Genomic DNA, 17,077 nt, shown 5'->3' with positions numbered 1-17,077 from the left:
CTATAACACATACCATTAATAAAAAATAAAAACAAATATTTGTTCAATTTTTTATTTTATATATTTTGAAATTAAATTACTAAATTGATAAATAAAATATAAAAACTAAAATATTTTTTAATAGATAAAAAAATGAAAATACTTTTTTTAGTGGCTAATAATCATAATATAATAATATTAATCATAATAATCAACAACAAAAATACAAATCAAGGATAAAATCAACTACTGGTAATTATGGTAGTCTGTTGGCAATTTATGTATTAAATTCACCCTTAATTTTTTTTTTTTTTTGCTCATATTTTTGTGTTTTGGGGAGTAGAGGGCCCCGTTATTACCGTGGCTGGTATTAATATTGTTGGACCAGCCAGGACAACTCTCCTATATATACTTGCTTGAGTGCACATATACAAAATTTTCTTGTCATTTTCCTTGTTGATGCCTATAAACAATTCCATCTTATTGCATTATAGATGACCCAAACCGCGAATTTCTTCTAGATAGCAAAAAGATCAAAATAATTCAACTTGATCGATCATATTTATTATGACATCAGAAGATTAAAATACATGTTTGTTATGTACATATATGTAACAGAAGTGATAAAGTGCCAAAAACCTTTTTACAAAAAACAAAGTTGATTTGTGGAAGACCGCCACACCCTCCAGCCCGGACCCACAATCCATTGCCTGGTGGACTACGAGCAGCCGCTCGCCTTGGCGACCCGTCGTGGGTGACCGGGTGAGTATCCCGGGTGTCACCTGCAAATCATTAGTGATAACGCCGATTTTTCTTGACAGTACAGCACTGCACTGCCACACTTTACAAGTGTGAAAACAAGACGACAGACTTCACGATCTGCATTTCTTTTTTCCTTTTAGGACAAACGTGTGGGGAGTGGTGGGATTTTCGTCGTGGACGACACAGAAGAAGACGATGACGGGTATAATCGGTGATCTGGAGAGAACAGGCACAAACTTATTTGCATGTATGTGTTATTTTTGTGACCCTTGTTCAAAGGTCCGCCTCCCGCGGAGGTTCCGCCCACGAGTCCGCTCCACTGCTGCTGACGTCTCAGCTCGGACAAGTTCTGGTGGACGGCGCACGTGGGTGACAGGCTGGCTCTCGCCGAATTTTCATCTTCGTCATCCCGTTGACCCTGTTCTTCTAACTTTCGTCTTCTTCGCTTCCTTCCACTTCCTTCTCTTCAAATACTTCCTGGTCTTCTTTCTCCTCAGGCGCATGTTCCTCCTCAGCGCTTCCTTCTTCCACATCTGCATCCGTAGCAACATCATCTTGTTTCTCTTCTTCCTCATTCTCCTCTGCTCCATCTTCCGCATCTTCAATATTTCTCTCTTCGGCGTCATCATTTCCCTCTGCACCATCTTCCACATCGTTTTCCTCAGCTCCATCTTCTGCATCATTTCCATATGCTTCACATTCCGCATCATTTTTCTCTGCTCCGTTTTCCGTATCATCCCCCTCTACTCCATCATCCACATCATTTCCCCCTGCCGCATCTTCTGCATCATTTCCCTCTACATCATCTACATCATTTGCCTCAGCTCTATCTTCTGCGTCATTTCCCTCTGCTCCATCTTCCACATCAGTTCCTTCTGCACCATCCTCCGCATCAATTTCCTCCGCGACTTCTTCTGCATCATTTTCCTCTGGTTCATCTTCTGCATCATTTCCCTCAGGTCCATCCTCTGCATCATTTCCCTCAACTCCATCCTCTGCATCATTTCCCTCAGCTCCATCCTCTGCATCATTTCCCTCAACTCCATCTTCCGCATCATTTCCCTCTACTCCATCTTCTGCATCATTCCCTTCTGTTCCATCTTCCACACCCTCAGTATTTCCCTCTGTGCCATCTTCCACATCATCAACATTATCCCCTGCACCGTCTTCCACATCATCCTCAGGTGCTTCATTTTCCACACGATTTTCTTCATCCTCCCCTCCTTTTGCCTCCTCATCCTCTGCTTCGTCTTCTTTCTCAGTGTCGCCCGTCTCGTCGTCCGCAAGCTCCTCTGTCGGGTTTTCTTCCTCCTCCTTTTCGCCAACCTCCTCATCCTCATCACTAACACCGTTCTGCTCCCTGTTGTGGTTCCTCTCATCTTCCGTCTCACTCTCGGCTCTCTGGGATCCGCCGCGGGTCCTGCTGTGAGCGTGGTTGTGGTTGTTGTGCTCCAGGTCTTCCAGAGTGATCTCAAACTGGAAGCGATCATGCTGCAAATGTCTGTCCGGGGGAGGCGACGGAGACTGCGGCATGGTGGTTAGGTACCATTCCCGGTTCTCCTCCAACGTGTCCAGAATCTCCTGGGCGTCGGGGTGCACCAGGTCGGCCCACGTCTCCCACAGCGGGTGGACGATGTAGTCGATGAAGCCCACCTGAACAGAAAGAGGAATGTGACTTACCGTATTACACTAAGTACAGCAGTTAAATCAGAACTTTTATTCTTTGTTTTACGTAAGCATCAGTTCTATCTATATTTAGATTTTTTTGCCACCTATTGTAATCCTCATGTAAAACGAGCACACCTGACTCTTCTCCACAGAGGCGGTGTGTTTGTCGCACATGGCACTGATCTCCATGCCCCGCTCCCTCTCCTTGTCGCCCTGGCGAAAGAACTCCTCCATGATCCTTTCTGTCCACTGGCGGTACAAGGGCAAGGGCTTGGTGGGGTTGCTCAGGTCAGCGCAGTGCACCATGGTCCTTAAGACCTGCAGCAGTAATTTACAGTTACAACCTAAACAATTGTATCGATGTATTCCCAAGAGTAATCTAATATACCATTAGATTTTGTACAGATAGATTTTGATGTATTTTATATGTTTTGTCCAATCAAATTGCTGCTTTGTTTTGTTGTCATGCCAATGTAATCTGACCAAGGCCTTCACAATCAGGAGTGCTGGCCCTTATATAGATTAGCAATTTGACTGCTCTGCAGTATAAGTATGCACACATCATTTTTCACAGTTTTGCACTCAAATCTGGGAGCCCACCTGAATGCGCTCATTGTAATGATCCAGCAGGAGCACGCCAGAACTGGTCACCTTCTTTGTCTCCACCATGGTCTTCAGGTCTGCCAACAGGGTCATGTGTTTGGACATGTCCGTGGCCAATACCTGAGGATGCAAAAAAAAAAAAAAAGAAAAAAAATCTTTCTCTTCACCAGTAAGCACATTACAGAACAAAATCGCGACGGGTCACTAACGATATCGATGACGAGTTTGCGAAGGCTCTGCCGCTGCCGCTTGGTGAGGTTCTGGAAGATGTCACAGTTGTCCTGGTGCAGGAGTTTAAAGCCGACCGCCAGGTGGTGGTTTTCCAGGACCGACTCGTCGTTGTACATCAATGCCAGCTCCGAGTCTGGACACGTGACACGAGTCAGTTACTTGAACGTCTCACAGTCCGGTCCATCTATTACTAATGCCTACTAGTACTTTTCGACTAAATTTCAATAAATCAAGTTAAAAGTTGTATTTTTGAGTATTTTTATAGAAACATAATTCTCCTTACACCAGGAAATTGCCTGCTATGATAACCAAGAAAGATTATTTAAGGCAAATTATAACCACCCGCAGCTCTACAAGTAAATGTTATTCCTGCCATCTCATCTCATTTAACATCTCAACTCTTGGCAGGGGTTTGAACAATTCAATTCAAACTTAACACTCCATTTTGTTCGACTTTGTTCGCTAGCTTTCAAGTTTCTCTTTGCACCTTAATTAGTACGAGCGGTCGCCCCTTTAATAGCAGTGTTGGAACATCACGTCGTTTGCATATCGCCGCACTACTATTACTGCTATTCCGCTCACTCCCATCATGCTCAACCGCTCTCATTATTTCAGACAGCGGAATCTTAAACCTGCTCTTACAGCAAAGCGAGTAGACTTGCTTCTGGATGGGATGTGATGAGACATAAATCCCTTGAGATTTGCAGCCTTTTGCGTTCAAAAGTGATCAGTAGCAACAGCAAGCGTGTCAGGATGTCAGCATCACTCACAGTGTGCAGTTGTCATTTAACCTGTGACTGTCAATGGTCGTTTTGGTCCCTAATGTAAACTTTGCAATCAAATAAATCTTATTTAAAGTATTTAGGAATAAACGCATAGTGTCATTTTGAACCTCTACTTGTTTTAGTCATTTTTAGCCTAGTTTTTTTAAATGCTTTGATTGAAAATCTTTTGACCCAAGAGCCGCAAATAGTTATAAAATTGAACAAAAAGGCTGCAAATGGCCCGCGGAGTTTGCCATTGAGCACTGCAGTTATAAGTGTGACCATTGGATGTCACTGTTGCCATACATACTACACATACATGTAATTCCAAGAGGAATGGAAATCAATCTTGTTTCGTTTTAGCACTACCCTTGTTCACATAGACACGGCACACAATATTCTGTCGGATTTGAAAGATGAAGTTGCTTTTTACGATAACGCTTGGCAGTGAAAGAGTTAAACTGCCTCTGGAAAGTAATCGACTGCTTTCAGTCACATTTGTGCGCTGCTAGCTAATGGCTAATTAATGCTATAGACAACTGCGCTGAATACTGGCAACAATCGCCGTACAATAAAATGTCTGCATAAGCCTTTAGATGCTGCACTAAAATGGCAATAAAATATGATTTCATGACAACTTTGCATTTTTTTTTTTTTAAATATGAGGGACTCACTGGTGTTGATGAGGAACTGATTGGAAACTCCAGGATGATCGACGTCATGAATGGCGGCGGCGAAGAGGGCGGCGAGGATCTCCAGGTCAGTGAAGACGGCCTGAGGGACAAGTGAGTAAGTGAAACTCAACTCATGCCCCCCCCTTTTGCTTATTCGGAACGTACGTCGAGGGCAGGAGTGGAGAGGAGCACGTGTGTGGACTGGGTGACGTCGGCAGCGTGGAGGCTGTTGTGGTACGCTACGTTGCCGTGGTAATGGTCCTCCAGCGTCATCACGTAAGTCACGAAGGTGTCAGCGGGAATGCGGAAGGTCTTCAGTAGCTCTCGTTCCTGGACGGCGTCACATTTTTTAAAAGTACAGAAATCCCACGTAAGCACTTCTCGACATATGAAGAGTCATTTGGAGAGAAAGATCTAAAAATCAACCAAAAAAAAAAAAGCAGTGTCTGAGTACCTGGAAGATAGTGTACATGATGCAGCTGAGAGGTCTGTTGTTGGAGAATTCAGCAACTTTGAATATGTTGAAGCTCCACTTGTCCAAATCCTCCAGTTCCTGAATTCAAGTATTCGCACACAGACATCTAAAATATGAAACTTTATTCAAGAAAATTCATAGAAATAAGATGAAAAATGTTTAGCATGCACGCGGGCCACCAGCTAGCTTCTAAGCTAATCAACCTGGACCTCATCAAGTGTGATGTGATATTAAAAAATAAAAAGTGGGACTGCAAGTTGGATGAAAATGAAATTTGTAATAAATTGCCGAAAAATATTTATGACGAAGCGTTATTCATATTCAATTGGTAGTTCAGCCTGCTATGGTCTGATTTCATTTCCCATGATTGGTTGACACAGAAGCAGGAAGTAGTTCTAGTTTCAGTACAACATGAAAGTAACTTTGAAATTTCTTTTTAATTAGTTAATTGTATTAGTTAACTGATTTTATTATGTTATTTATTCTTCATTTTGTTAAATATTAATTTTCCTTTTGGCAATAACCATATACTTTTTTGTAGCCATTAATAATAAATACAAAACGTAATACATTTTGTCAAACTCATAACAATTAGCCTTTTGAAAACACTATTCTGGATATGTCATGCTAGCAGTGTTGCAGATGTGGCTAACATTCTGCTTGTCTGGCTTACAGCGTGCATCCCATGTTGCATATAGTACACCAATATTTTTTTTTCTTTTGGCACTAACCGTGGACTTATTTTGTAGCCATTAATAATAAATACAAAACCTAATACATTATGTCAAACTCATAACATTTAGTCTTTTGAAAACACTATTCCGAATATGTCATGCTAGCAATGTAGCAGACGGGGCTAACATTCTGCTATTTTTTTTTTCTTTTGCCAATAACTGTGGACTTTTTTTGAAGCCATTAATAATAAATACAAACCCTAATACATTTTGTCCAACTCATAACATATCTTTTGAAAACAGTATTCCAAATATTTCATGCTAGCAATGTAGCAGACGCGGCTAACATTCTGCTTGTTTGGCTTACAATGCGCATGCTAACGTTGCTATTCTTTTAAAGCTGGATATACGTTTGCTCTCTATGATTATTGTACGTGCTTTTAAAAGTGTGAGAATCGCGCTAGCGACTTTGGTCAAGTGAGGCTACATTCAAATCTTGCTAGCAGGGATAAAAGTGCCAAGTTCCCCTTAAAATAACGCCAAGGTGGACAATCACAAGTCAGCTGAGTACAAAAATAGTTTTGGGCGAGACCTTGGCGAGTTCATCCTCATGGTCCGTGTTGACCCCGAAGCGAGGCATGGAGGTGCTGGAGAGGCTTGAGCTGTGCGACAGTTTCCGCACGCCGCTGATTTGACTCATGGGTTTGTCTTTCAGAGTCGGGGACGGGATCTCCACCTCGTTTTGCTTGTCTACAAACACACGGTGCGAAATTGCTGAAATTGTGCTTTGCTCTGAAAGGAATAAGTCTTCACTCACCCAGGAAGGTGCTGGAGATGTATTCTGACACCTGGTTGCCCGAGCGACTCATCTCGGACAGATGGGACAGCTCCCTGTTCAGCATCCTCCTGAACTGTAGCGCCAACATACAATACAATACAGTTCAATAATATTGCCTTAAGTATATTTTAAAAAATGGACGTCACTGACACCCATATTGATTTTGGTTTTATATCAGCTCATTCAATCCCAAAGACGTCTTTTTACGTTTTTTTAAGAGTACGGCCATTCAATGCCAGACATCATACCTTTTCTTTCAAGCTTTTAGATCGTGCTTTAGTCCTTTGAGTGTCTAATATTGGCTGGTACTCAATGAATTAAGTGCTAAAGTAATCAATTACATATAAAAGGAATCTAGTAGTGAGTAAAGAAATGCTGGATTGAATCAAATGTTTTTGATGCAAACGTTTTGAATTTCAGTGAATTGAAATTCTCGCAATATTCTGTCGCTGACCTTATTGGATGCCATCTCGCTGACAGAGCGGTGCGTCTGGATGGTTTCCAGCTGGTCCAAACACCAGTCCAGTTCTTCCAGCGTGTCCAGTGCCAGCTGCTGGTATTGCTGGTCCGACAGCGTGGCTCTGGGACTTACACACACTCCGCCCAGTGGCGACCTCCTGTGGTCATTGGTAATATTGTCAAATGCTCGTTTAATAACAAACCAACGTCAAATTCAATGGATAGATGGAAATGATCACGCAGCAAATATGTACGAATAATGAAGTAAATGTGTTGACTGACTTGACTGTTGGAGTGGAGACGTTGGCGAGGATGGTAAAATTACTCCGCACCGATCGCAGACTGGCCAGAACCTTCAACATAACAAGCATGCCATTTAGTGGCTCATTTTAGGCATTTACAAACAGTTGAGTTGCATTTTCCAACACTGCAAGGGAGTCCAAATAAAATATGTTTTGCGCCTTCTGGTACCTTTCTATCATGGGGAAAACAAGAAAAAAATGTTCTTTCTTCATTCCTTTTCCTCTATTTCTTCTCCCCTCCTTCATTCAGTCGTTTCTTACTCAATCCCTCCTTCCCTTGTTCCTTTCCTTCCTTCCTTCCTTCCTTCCCTCCCTCCCCTCCCCATTCCTCTTCCTTCTTTTCCTGCAGTTCCTTCGCTCCCTCCCTTCCTTCCCTCTTCCCTTCCTTCCCTCCCCATTCCTCTCTTCATTCCTTCTTTTCCTGCAGTTTCCTTCACTTCTCCTTCATTCAGTCATTCCTTACTCAATCCCTCCTTTCCTTGTTCCTTTCCTTCCTTCCTTCCTTCCTTCCTTCCTTCCTTCCTTCCTTCCTTCCTTCCCTCCCATTCCTCTTCCTTCTTTTCCGGCAGTTTCCTTCACTCCCTCCCTCCCTCCCTCCCTCCCTCCCTCCCTCCCTCCCTCCCTTCTTTTTTCCTTTCCCCTCCCTTCCTTCCCTCTTCCCTTCCTTCCCTTCCCTTCCCTTCCCATTCTTCATTCCTTCTTTTCCTGCAGTTTCCTTCGCTCCTTCCCTCCCCATTCCTCTCTTCATTCCTTCTTTTCCTGCAGTTTCCTTCGCTCCTCCTTCGTTCAGTCGTTCCTTACTCAATCCCTCCTTCCCTTGTTCCTTTCCTTCCTTCCTTCCTTCCTTCCTTCCTTCCTTCCTTCCTTCCTTCCTTCCTTCCTTCCTTCCTTCCTTCCTTCCTTCCTTCCCTCCCTCCCATTCCTCTTCCTTCTTTTCCGGCAGTTTCCTTCACTCCCTCCCTCCCTTTTTTTTCCTTTCCCCTCCCTTCCTTCCCTCTTCCCTCCCTTCCCTTCCCATTCCTCTCTTCATTCCTTCTTTTCCTGCAGTTTCCTTCACTCCCTCCCTCCCTTCTTTTTTCCTTTCCCTTCCCTTCCTTCCCTCTTCCCTTCCTTCCCTTCCCATTCCTCTCTTCAATCCTTCTTTTCCTGCAGTTTCCTTCGCTCGCTCCCTCCCTCCTTTTTCCCTTCCTTCTTTCCTTCCTTCCTTCCCTCCCTCCGTCCAACCCCATTCTTTTCATGCCTCCTTCTTCCCCTGCAACATTTGCTCCTCCCTCTTTTTCCTTCCTTCTCTCTCTCCCTCCCTTCATCCTTTGCCCCCTCCCTCCCTCCCTTCTTTCTTCCTTCCTTCCTGTCTTTCTTCCTTCATTCTCTCCCTCTCTTCTTTCCTTCCTCCCTTCTTTTTTCCTCCTTTCCTTCATCCCGTTGTTTCCCTCCCTTCATTCCACCTCATTCTTTTCTTACCTTCTCCTTTCCCTGCAACATTTACTTTGCTCCTCCCTCTCTTTTTCCTTCCTTCCTTCCTTCCTCCATCCCTCTTGTGTTCTACCAGTGTAGTTTCTATAGTAGCAAATCAACAAAAAGGTTTGCACGCCCCAAACCGCGTTAATCTAAAGTGTGTTGCTTGGTGAAAACATGTTATAATGGTGTCGTCAATGAGGCGTCACTCACCTGAGCAAAAGGAGTAACAATGAATTCCTCTCCTGTGTGTCTAAAAGAGAACAAACATGTAAACAGTTTGTTATGGTTGCACATACAATTTAATCATCAAAACATTTTTGGTTGGAATCTAGGGATTAAACTAAAATTAAGGGGAACCTAATATGACCACAACTTTTAAATGTTTTGGTACATTTTGCAGTATCGTGACATTGCAGGGAAATGGCCACTTCCTGTCACATTGTCGTCAGTAGTGAAACAAAGTGATTTTGTTTAATGCAGCCATCATATTTGTAGTCTTTTGGATGAAGAGGTTTACCTTGTCCACTTTTAGTGAAAAAATACTGGTAGGAAGCTGAAATTTCACCCAGATGGTGACAACATATCAAAATTCAACATGGCACAACCATTTAGGTGTCACACTACAAGGAGTGTGTCATCCCTTGGCTAAAATACTGCACAAGCGTTTATTGCAAGTCTATTATATCTACACTACAGTCGTGAAAAAGCTTCACGATGTGGACAAAACTCAATGACCTGAAATGACTTTCAGTTCTTAGCTGTGCATTTTCAAACTTTTGTAGCTTGAATTCCTTGATGTCATAGCGTGTTTGTGTCCGTTTTAATTTGAAGGTGTTTCTAAACTTTTGATCCTCTCACCCTTCGCTCGCCAGTGAGGAGTTTCGCGAGACCGTCTTGGGCGACATGTCGTAGTCTGAATCCGAGCGGTAGAGGAAGGACTCCCTTCTCTGGCTTTGGGGGAAGGTGTTGAGCGTGAGTCCTGGACTCTGCGAGCCCAGCGGCGTGTGAGCGGGGGAGATGCCATTTTCTCCCTCATAACTGTATAAAAAAATGGTTGGATAAAATCGGTAAAGGCGATAGCAGCGCGGAGGCGGTAAGGCGTCTTTTCGAACCTGTCGGCGTCAGCTTGCGTGATAGAGATGCGCGGCGGGATGCGGAGGGGCAGCGTTGTGGGCCGCGACACGTTGCCCAGGACCTCTGGCGAGCGAGTGCGGTCTCGAGGGCGCAGCCAGCAGGGCACCTGTGGCATTGACCGGTTGAAAACGGAACAGTTCCTCTGTCCAAAAGAATCATTTTGATTTTTGATTCGCGGACTACCTGGAGGCTAGATGAGAGTCTCCTGCTCCTCCCCCTGCGTAGCTCCGCCCCCAACGTGGCCCCGGATGTGTAGGATCGACTGTAACGCGGAGACTCCGACTTTTCTCCCTCGCCAACTGTTATGTGAGTGTCTTCACCCTGAGAAACATCAGCGAGACCAACTTCATTTCCCTGTGGACATAACATACAATCACCCAACCAGTCAAGTACATGAATTTCCGTGTAAACTAATTTTCTTGGTAGGGATTGAAGACAGGTCCTCGCGGCCACAAACATTACAATCAATAGAAAAAAAAATACCCTCTCATGCAATTTGCAGTAAAATGTGTTGTTGGTTGTTTTTCACAATTTGTTGAGGTTTGTGTAACACAGTGCTCCAAGTGGTCAGATCTGGTACTGCAGCATGTATATTTACAGTCATAGGTCTCAAACTCCTTCGATGTTTCTGTCTTGAACACGCCTGATTTAAATTATTATCAGCACGCTTTGCAGGTGCTTGAAAATTGCCCTAATCATTTGAGTCACGGTGTGTCTGCATGTGCATGTCCTAGTGGGGTCCACTTCATGAGATACTGACTAGTCGCTGTGGGAACCACTTTTCCCAGTGGGGACTCAAGACACCCACGGCACAAATGCTGCAGTCAATAGAAGAAAAAAAAACCCTAATGCAATTTGCAGAAAAAAAAATGGTCCAACTAAGATTGTTTTTCACAACTTTGTGTATTGAGATGTGTGTAACACAGTGCCCCATGTGGTCCGATCTGGTAGTGCGGTGGGTATATTCACATTATGGGGATCATTTTTTGTACATTTTGTGTGTGCGTGTGAGCATGTGAATGGGAATGAGAGAGAGTGAGAGTATGCCCTTGCTTTTTACTACTTTTTGGAGATCAAATTCACGTTTTTACTGTCATTGCAGGGAACTCTTGTCCTTTAGTAGACATTTACGTGGGCCTTATCAAAATCTCTTTTTCAGGGTCAAGTCTTTGCTTTAGAGTTTAGTTTTTAATTGGATTTTAGTTTTGCTATGGTTAAGGGTTAGGGTCAGGCAATTTCTTATAATGGTTAACTTTTGGGGGCTAGAAATTGCATAATGTCAATGGGATGTCCCCACTACGTTAGGAAACCCCCTTGTATATGTGTATGACATTTTGCTACATGTTGGGGACTACATTACGTGTTTTACAGTCTTTGTGGGGACCTCTTGCACTTGACCCCACAAATTCAAAGTTTTATATATATATATATATATATATATATATATATATATATATATATATATATATATATATATATATACATATATATATATATATATATATATATATATATATATATATTGTGTGTGTGTGTGTGATAGCACGCGTGCGTGAGTGAGTGAGATAAGGGCGCTCCAGACGGAGCTGTAGGAGGCTGATCTGCACTGCAGCACCGTAGCAACAAAACACTTGGGGGGGGGCATAGCAGTTGCTAGGCAACCGTGCCGTGTTACTCCCATGCTGCGCTTCATGTTGTCATCCAGAGCAGATGTGCAAGGATGCTCGCGCGCGTGCACACACACACACATGCTGGCACATCTAAATATACGGAGACGCTCACAAAAAGGCACTTGCCGAGTTTGATCAATAAAAGCCTGTTTGAATAATGCATGCAATCATGTCCTCCATCCAGGATCATCTAAGTGGATTCCTTCACTTAGACCTTCACAACGAGCGCAAAGCAAGGTCGAAATGTGTGGAAGGCACCAGGTGTGTGTGTTTTGCACTGCAGACAGTTAACAAACACACGTCATTCTTTTCATTTATTTGACCTCAAGGCTCATTGGAATGTTGACTGTATTTTTTTCTGACGCTTTCAGAACATACGGTCCTCTAAAAGCAATTTGTGTTAGGTGTCATGCTCAAGGACACGTCAACATGTTCGGGGATCAAACCCACAACCTCTACCGCTGAGCCACGATTATATGTTCAATGCATTTGTAGGCTAAATGGGAAAAACGTGGTATTTTTCTCCATAATAGAATAATAATAATAATAATAGAATTGGTAGTTGGGGTTTTAAATCCTCAAGTATTGAATCGTTTTATAATCAGAAATGCGAGGAAATAACCTAATAAAAAAATAAACAAATCGGTTTCATGTTGATTATTTCGTGGACTTCTATTGACTTCAATTGTTTGACTTCGGAAAAGCTTGAACATTTTGCTCCAGCCATACCATCGAATCGTAAACCCGCTGAATCTGGCAGAATCGAATCCTTTCGATTAAAAATGTTCTTGAATCACGTCGTATCTCATATGATATTTTTGGGTGAATTGCACCCCGCTAGTAGAAGTAGAAAAAGCTTATTCTTATTTGTTGCTCTTGACATGACGGGAACATAATATGCTGCCCCCCAGTGGCCAAGGTGGGTACACCAGAAGGAGCAGACCAGTAAATTAGATTGTAACATGAAATGATCATGATCACAAACTGATGATGTTGCTCCTCTGTTTTTCCAGCTCACCTCTTCTCCAGTTACCGACACCACGCTGCGGCTCTTCTTCATCCTGATTGGCTCGTTCTGGGCCCCAGGGCGGAGCGTTCCGGAACCCAGGCAGCAGAGCAGGTGGAGAGCCAGGACCGGAGAGGTAACGGGTCACTCCAAGCTTGAACCTGGGTCGAAGCGGTTCGGAGTTAAGGGGGCGAGGGTAGTGGGGTGTTTTTTTAGTGTCAAACCGGGTCACTGTCTGAGTCCATTGAGGCCGCGTCACGGTTTAAGTGGCTCAGACCAGACCCCCTCGGTACCCCCTGTGAGGCTCCGTCTTTTTGCTTTTGGATTACGTTGAATTTTTTCCTTCCGCAAGAAATTGGCACACCTTCCTACAGGACTCACTCCATTTTGAAGTAAACAAAGAGTTTTTGCCATAAAGATCCTCCAGCACGTGGTGCCGTTTGGGCCAGGCCAGGCAATAACACACCCCAATTAAGGTCCATGACGCCGCGGCTGGGAGACTTTCCGAATAAACATATCCACAAATCCGCTAATCCAACAAGGAATCTTCTTTGCATAGTTCCAATCACGTAAAAGTCTGTCCAGAAGTCCAGAAAGGTTGTGGTCTGCGGTGAGCTTTCGGGATGTTGAGCATCACTGCATGGAAGTGTCCCGGAAGGTCACAGGTTGCTTGAGTGTCTCTTCACTTCTTCTGCGAAGGAGCCAAAACAGCATTCAAGGTTAACATCAGTTTTTCAAGCTTTTGCAACACTTTACTGTGGGGCTATCACTCTCGAATCTTTTGAAAATCGATAATCCTATTGAGTATTCCATTTAATAATCCAGCAGTCGTTCTCACGCCTACCCCCAATTTTGATGTTTTGTTTGAATGGATTGTTTGGATGGAGTTTTGATGGAATGGATATAACTACACATTTCTACTGTCTCCTACCCGTATTAATTTTTAGACACCCACAAAATTGGCCTTCGCTAATTGCGATTAGCGTTGGCACGCTAGAAAGTGTAGCTACCTGTTCACTAGCATGAGGTGAAAAACTGCTTCTTTTTCTTCCTCTTCCTGACGGGCAAACTCAGCACATTTTGTACTTGACTGCCCCCTACTGGATAATATTTGAGCACCTAAACCCAAGACATTAGATTGTTTATACTGACAGGTTATATTGGAATAATACAGCCCTGCCCATGCTTTTTGTAAAGTTCCTTTCTTTATTTTAGGAAGCTCCACTTGCTAATATCGTCTTTAATTAAAGTATGCTAACTACTAAATCAGTGTGTGTATTTAAACACACGTAGCCATTCAGCCACTAGGTGGTGCACCAAGTAATCGAGTCATTTTTCAAGACGGTATTTGCATATGTGAATTTTCCCAAAGTACTTTTGTGGTTTGCCTTTTCCACCTTCCACATTTTAGTCACACTTTTTAAAATTAGGTATGATTCCAAACTTGTTATATCCCCTAATTTTGCATGCGTCTGCAAGAACGATCCGTGTAGAAAACATACATACATTTTTAGACCTATTTACAAACTCGACTTACCCGACTTGGTTGATTTTTTTTCTTAGCCCTACATTACAGCCAAACGACATATACTGTCAGACATCTTTTGATTGTGAAAAATGAAATGTTTTGTCAACAAAAAAAAACAACAGGACAAGTACTATCCAATAATGTCATCCAATCAACAAGGATGCTTATAAGAAGTGTCTCCAATTCCTCCCTAGGCAAGGTCATGTCTGTATATAAACACATGCACAGCCTGTTATCTGACTCATGCAACTATCGCTTTCTCAACCACAGACAGCTTGCTTTGATAATTATACGTAATATATAATTATATAAGAGAATATTATTATGTAAAACAGTGAGGAGAGAGAGGAGCAAGATGTACTTTCTTAACGTCACAGTAAAATGAAAAATTATATAAAGTTATAATCAGCATAGAATACATCTCGAAAGTCCTAGGGCATAAAGTATGGATATTTTTTGACAGAATGCAACCACACTTCTGAAAGGCTTCTTTAGTTCAAAGAATACATTTCAAATATTACTTGGGGAAAGTGATAAAATTCAATAATATTACAGGAATCAATTTTCAACGTGATTGCAATAGGATTGCGAAGAAACGTGTTTACTTATTACTATCACTCAACAGTTTTTTTTTTTTTTTTTTTTTACTACAACAGCCAGAGTATAATGTTACAGGAAAAAAGTTGTCACAATATTTTTATATTTAATGATCAGAAAACATTGAATGATATATGATGAAATATGTGCAATGATGTGGATTGTTAATGAAAAATGTGGAAGATGGGTAAACAACATGACATCATGTAGAATTTAGAACAATAACAAGATGGTATTGGGTAAAATGGAATGATGTGAAATGGCATGAATTATATTTTATGGTATGGAAACATTCAATGATATTGATTAAAACATATGCAATACATTGGATATGTGAATAATATTGAAATATAACAAATGATATTGCATGGCTTTGAATGGTATTGAATGATGCGGAATGACACAGATCAAATGTAGATCAAGATGTTAAGTGAACAATGTGGAATCTTGTAGAATGGGAATGTAAAACAATAATATTGAATGAACTAGAATATTGCAAAATGATGTGGAAACATATTATCAACAGATATGAAATGAAATGGAATGGTATTGATGAAAAATGAAAGATGTAAGTGAACAATGTGGATTAGAAAGAGTGTAGAAAACAATATTGAATGAACTATTATTGTGAAATGATGTGGAAACATATTATCAACATATATGAAATGACACGGAATGGTATTGATGAAAAACACAAGATGTAAGTGAACAATGTGGAATAGAAAGAGTGTAGAAAACGATATTGAATGAAATGGAATGGCGTACAATGATATAAGATTATATTTGTTGACAGAGTAACATGAAATGGAACTTTTCTTTCCAAAATGTCAAGAAAATGTTCTTGTACCATTACATCATTCAGACAACTTTATGATACCATATTGATTCTCTTAATATTGGACTTTTTTCATGCCGTTATCCTCATAATATCCCAACAACGGCCCCCTTATCATTTTCCCCGTATTTCCCCACGATGCAGTCCAACCATCCTCCCTCATCAATGTCCCTTTTGAGTCGTCTGTAATTTCACGCAAACAGCAAAAATGATCCGAAATAACGAGAGGAACCCACACAGGAACGTCGCGGGCACAACATAAACACGGTGTCATTGCGTTGGCCTTGCGGGATTGCCGGCTAATTCCCAGCGCATACCGCAACGCCAAATCTCCCTCCCGTTATATAATTACGCCGAGCTGTCCTACGGTGACCCAATTCCATTTTTTTGCGTCAGAAATCCCTCGGCGTAACGCTGTGCCTTCTGATCACCTGGCATCGTACCCGCGCGCACACAGGGTCAACTCGTCTGCGCACAAACACACACTGGGAGGAGGAGGAGGAGGATGGTGACACAGTGACATACATGCAGGAGGCAGATATGAAGATGCGGCATGAGGGATGCCTCACACACACGCGCGCACACACACACACACACACACACACACACAGATGATACGTCAGGCTGCAGCATTCGTTCAAACAACAACACACTCACCTTGATGGCGTCCAGATGAAGGCGGGCCGGTACTCCTCCTCCTCCTCCTCCTCCTCCTCCTCTTCTTCTTCTCCGTCCTCCTCCTCCTCTCCCCCCTCCTCCTCCTCCTCCTCCTCCCGGTCGCTGTCCGTGCTGGCTGCCTGCAGACGAGCCGTGCATGTGTCACAAACGCTCTGCGTCTTCATGAATACCAGCTTCCCACCCTCACAGGATCTCCTCTCGCTTCCTCCGCCTACTCTTCATCCAACCAAACAGCCAGACGGACCCCCCCCCCCCCCAGCTTCATGGAGAAGCCCCCCCATCATTTACTCTCGCATGCACTGGCCAATCGTCATCTTGTCCTCGCAGCTTCATACTCTCGCTTAAATAAAAAATCTTCGCCCCCCCCCAAATTAAATGACATAACTGCGCATGTTTTTCGATGTGTGTGTGAGTGTGTATGTGTAATTGTGTTTTGATGCCAAGGTGTGTTTTTGTGTCCGTATGTGTGTCTTCGACTTGCGGTTGTGTTTTGTGTGCACTTCAGTGTGAGATTATTTTGGTGTTTTTGCACGTCTTTGTGTGTATGCGTTTGTCGCATATTCGCTGACGTTCACACCAGAATGTCGGTTCCCCTCATTTATTTTTAACTTGAATTGACACAAATTCTACCGGTCTGTCATCATCAGCAAATGAGTATTAGTGGGGGGAAAAAAATGTAATATGTTTATGAAATGTGGGTTTGATGATATTGAAAGGTATGACAGGATGAATGACATGGAAT

The 17,077-nt window shown here is 42.7% G+C and overlaps 1 protein-coding gene and 1 long non-coding RNA gene across 3 annotated transcripts; both read right to left on the bottom strand.

Moving 5' to 3' along the window:
• Positions 1 to 521: 521 nt before the first annotated feature.
• Positions 522 to 13,278, bottom strand: LOC148421476 (3',5'-cyclic-AMP phosphodiesterase 4C-like). Of its 2 annotated transcripts, none has more exons than XM_088418498.1 (16): positions 12,710 to 13,278; positions 10,205 to 10,375; positions 10,000 to 10,127; positions 9,746 to 9,925; positions 9,098 to 9,137; positions 7,410 to 7,480; positions 7,123 to 7,285; positions 6,648 to 6,741; positions 6,423 to 6,580; positions 5,136 to 5,234; positions 4,847 to 5,011; positions 4,682 to 4,781; positions 3,222 to 3,376; positions 3,010 to 3,132; positions 2,545 to 2,727; positions 522 to 2,394 (listed from the first exon to the last, which is right to left on the bottom strand). In XM_088418498.1, the coding sequence occupies exons 1-16, from the start codon at positions 12,749 to 12,751 to the stop codon at positions 1,168 to 1,170; spliced, it is 3,099 nt and encodes a 1,032-aa protein (XP_088274624.1). In that variant the 5' UTR covers positions 12,752 to 13,278; the 3' UTR covers positions 522 to 1,167. The 2 variants fall into 2 exon arrangements, with proteins under 2 accessions (XP_088274624.1, XP_088274625.1); XM_088418499.1 differs by having other exon boundaries at positions 10,205 to 10,342.
• LOC148421475 (uncharacterized) lies at positions 13,242 to 16,541 on the bottom strand. The gene is made up of 2 exons (XR_015866043.1): positions 16,315 to 16,541; positions 13,242 to 13,388 (listed from the first exon to the last, which is right to left on the bottom strand). It is a non-coding gene; the product is annotated as an uncharacterized LOC148421475 (long non-coding RNA).
• Positions 16,542 to 17,077: the final 536 nt, after the last annotated feature.

Source organism: Hippichthys cyanospilos, chromosome 7 (assembly GCF_059441005.1).
Source record: "Hippichthys cyanospilos isolate Australia breed blue-spotted pipefish chromosome 7, RoL_Hcya_1.0, whole genome shotgun sequence".
In the NCBI taxonomy this organism is placed as follows: domain Eukaryota; kingdom Metazoa; phylum Chordata; class Actinopteri; order Syngnathiformes; family Syngnathidae; genus Hippichthys; species Hippichthys cyanospilos.
This window is presented reverse-complemented; position numbering and strand designations above follow the sequence as displayed.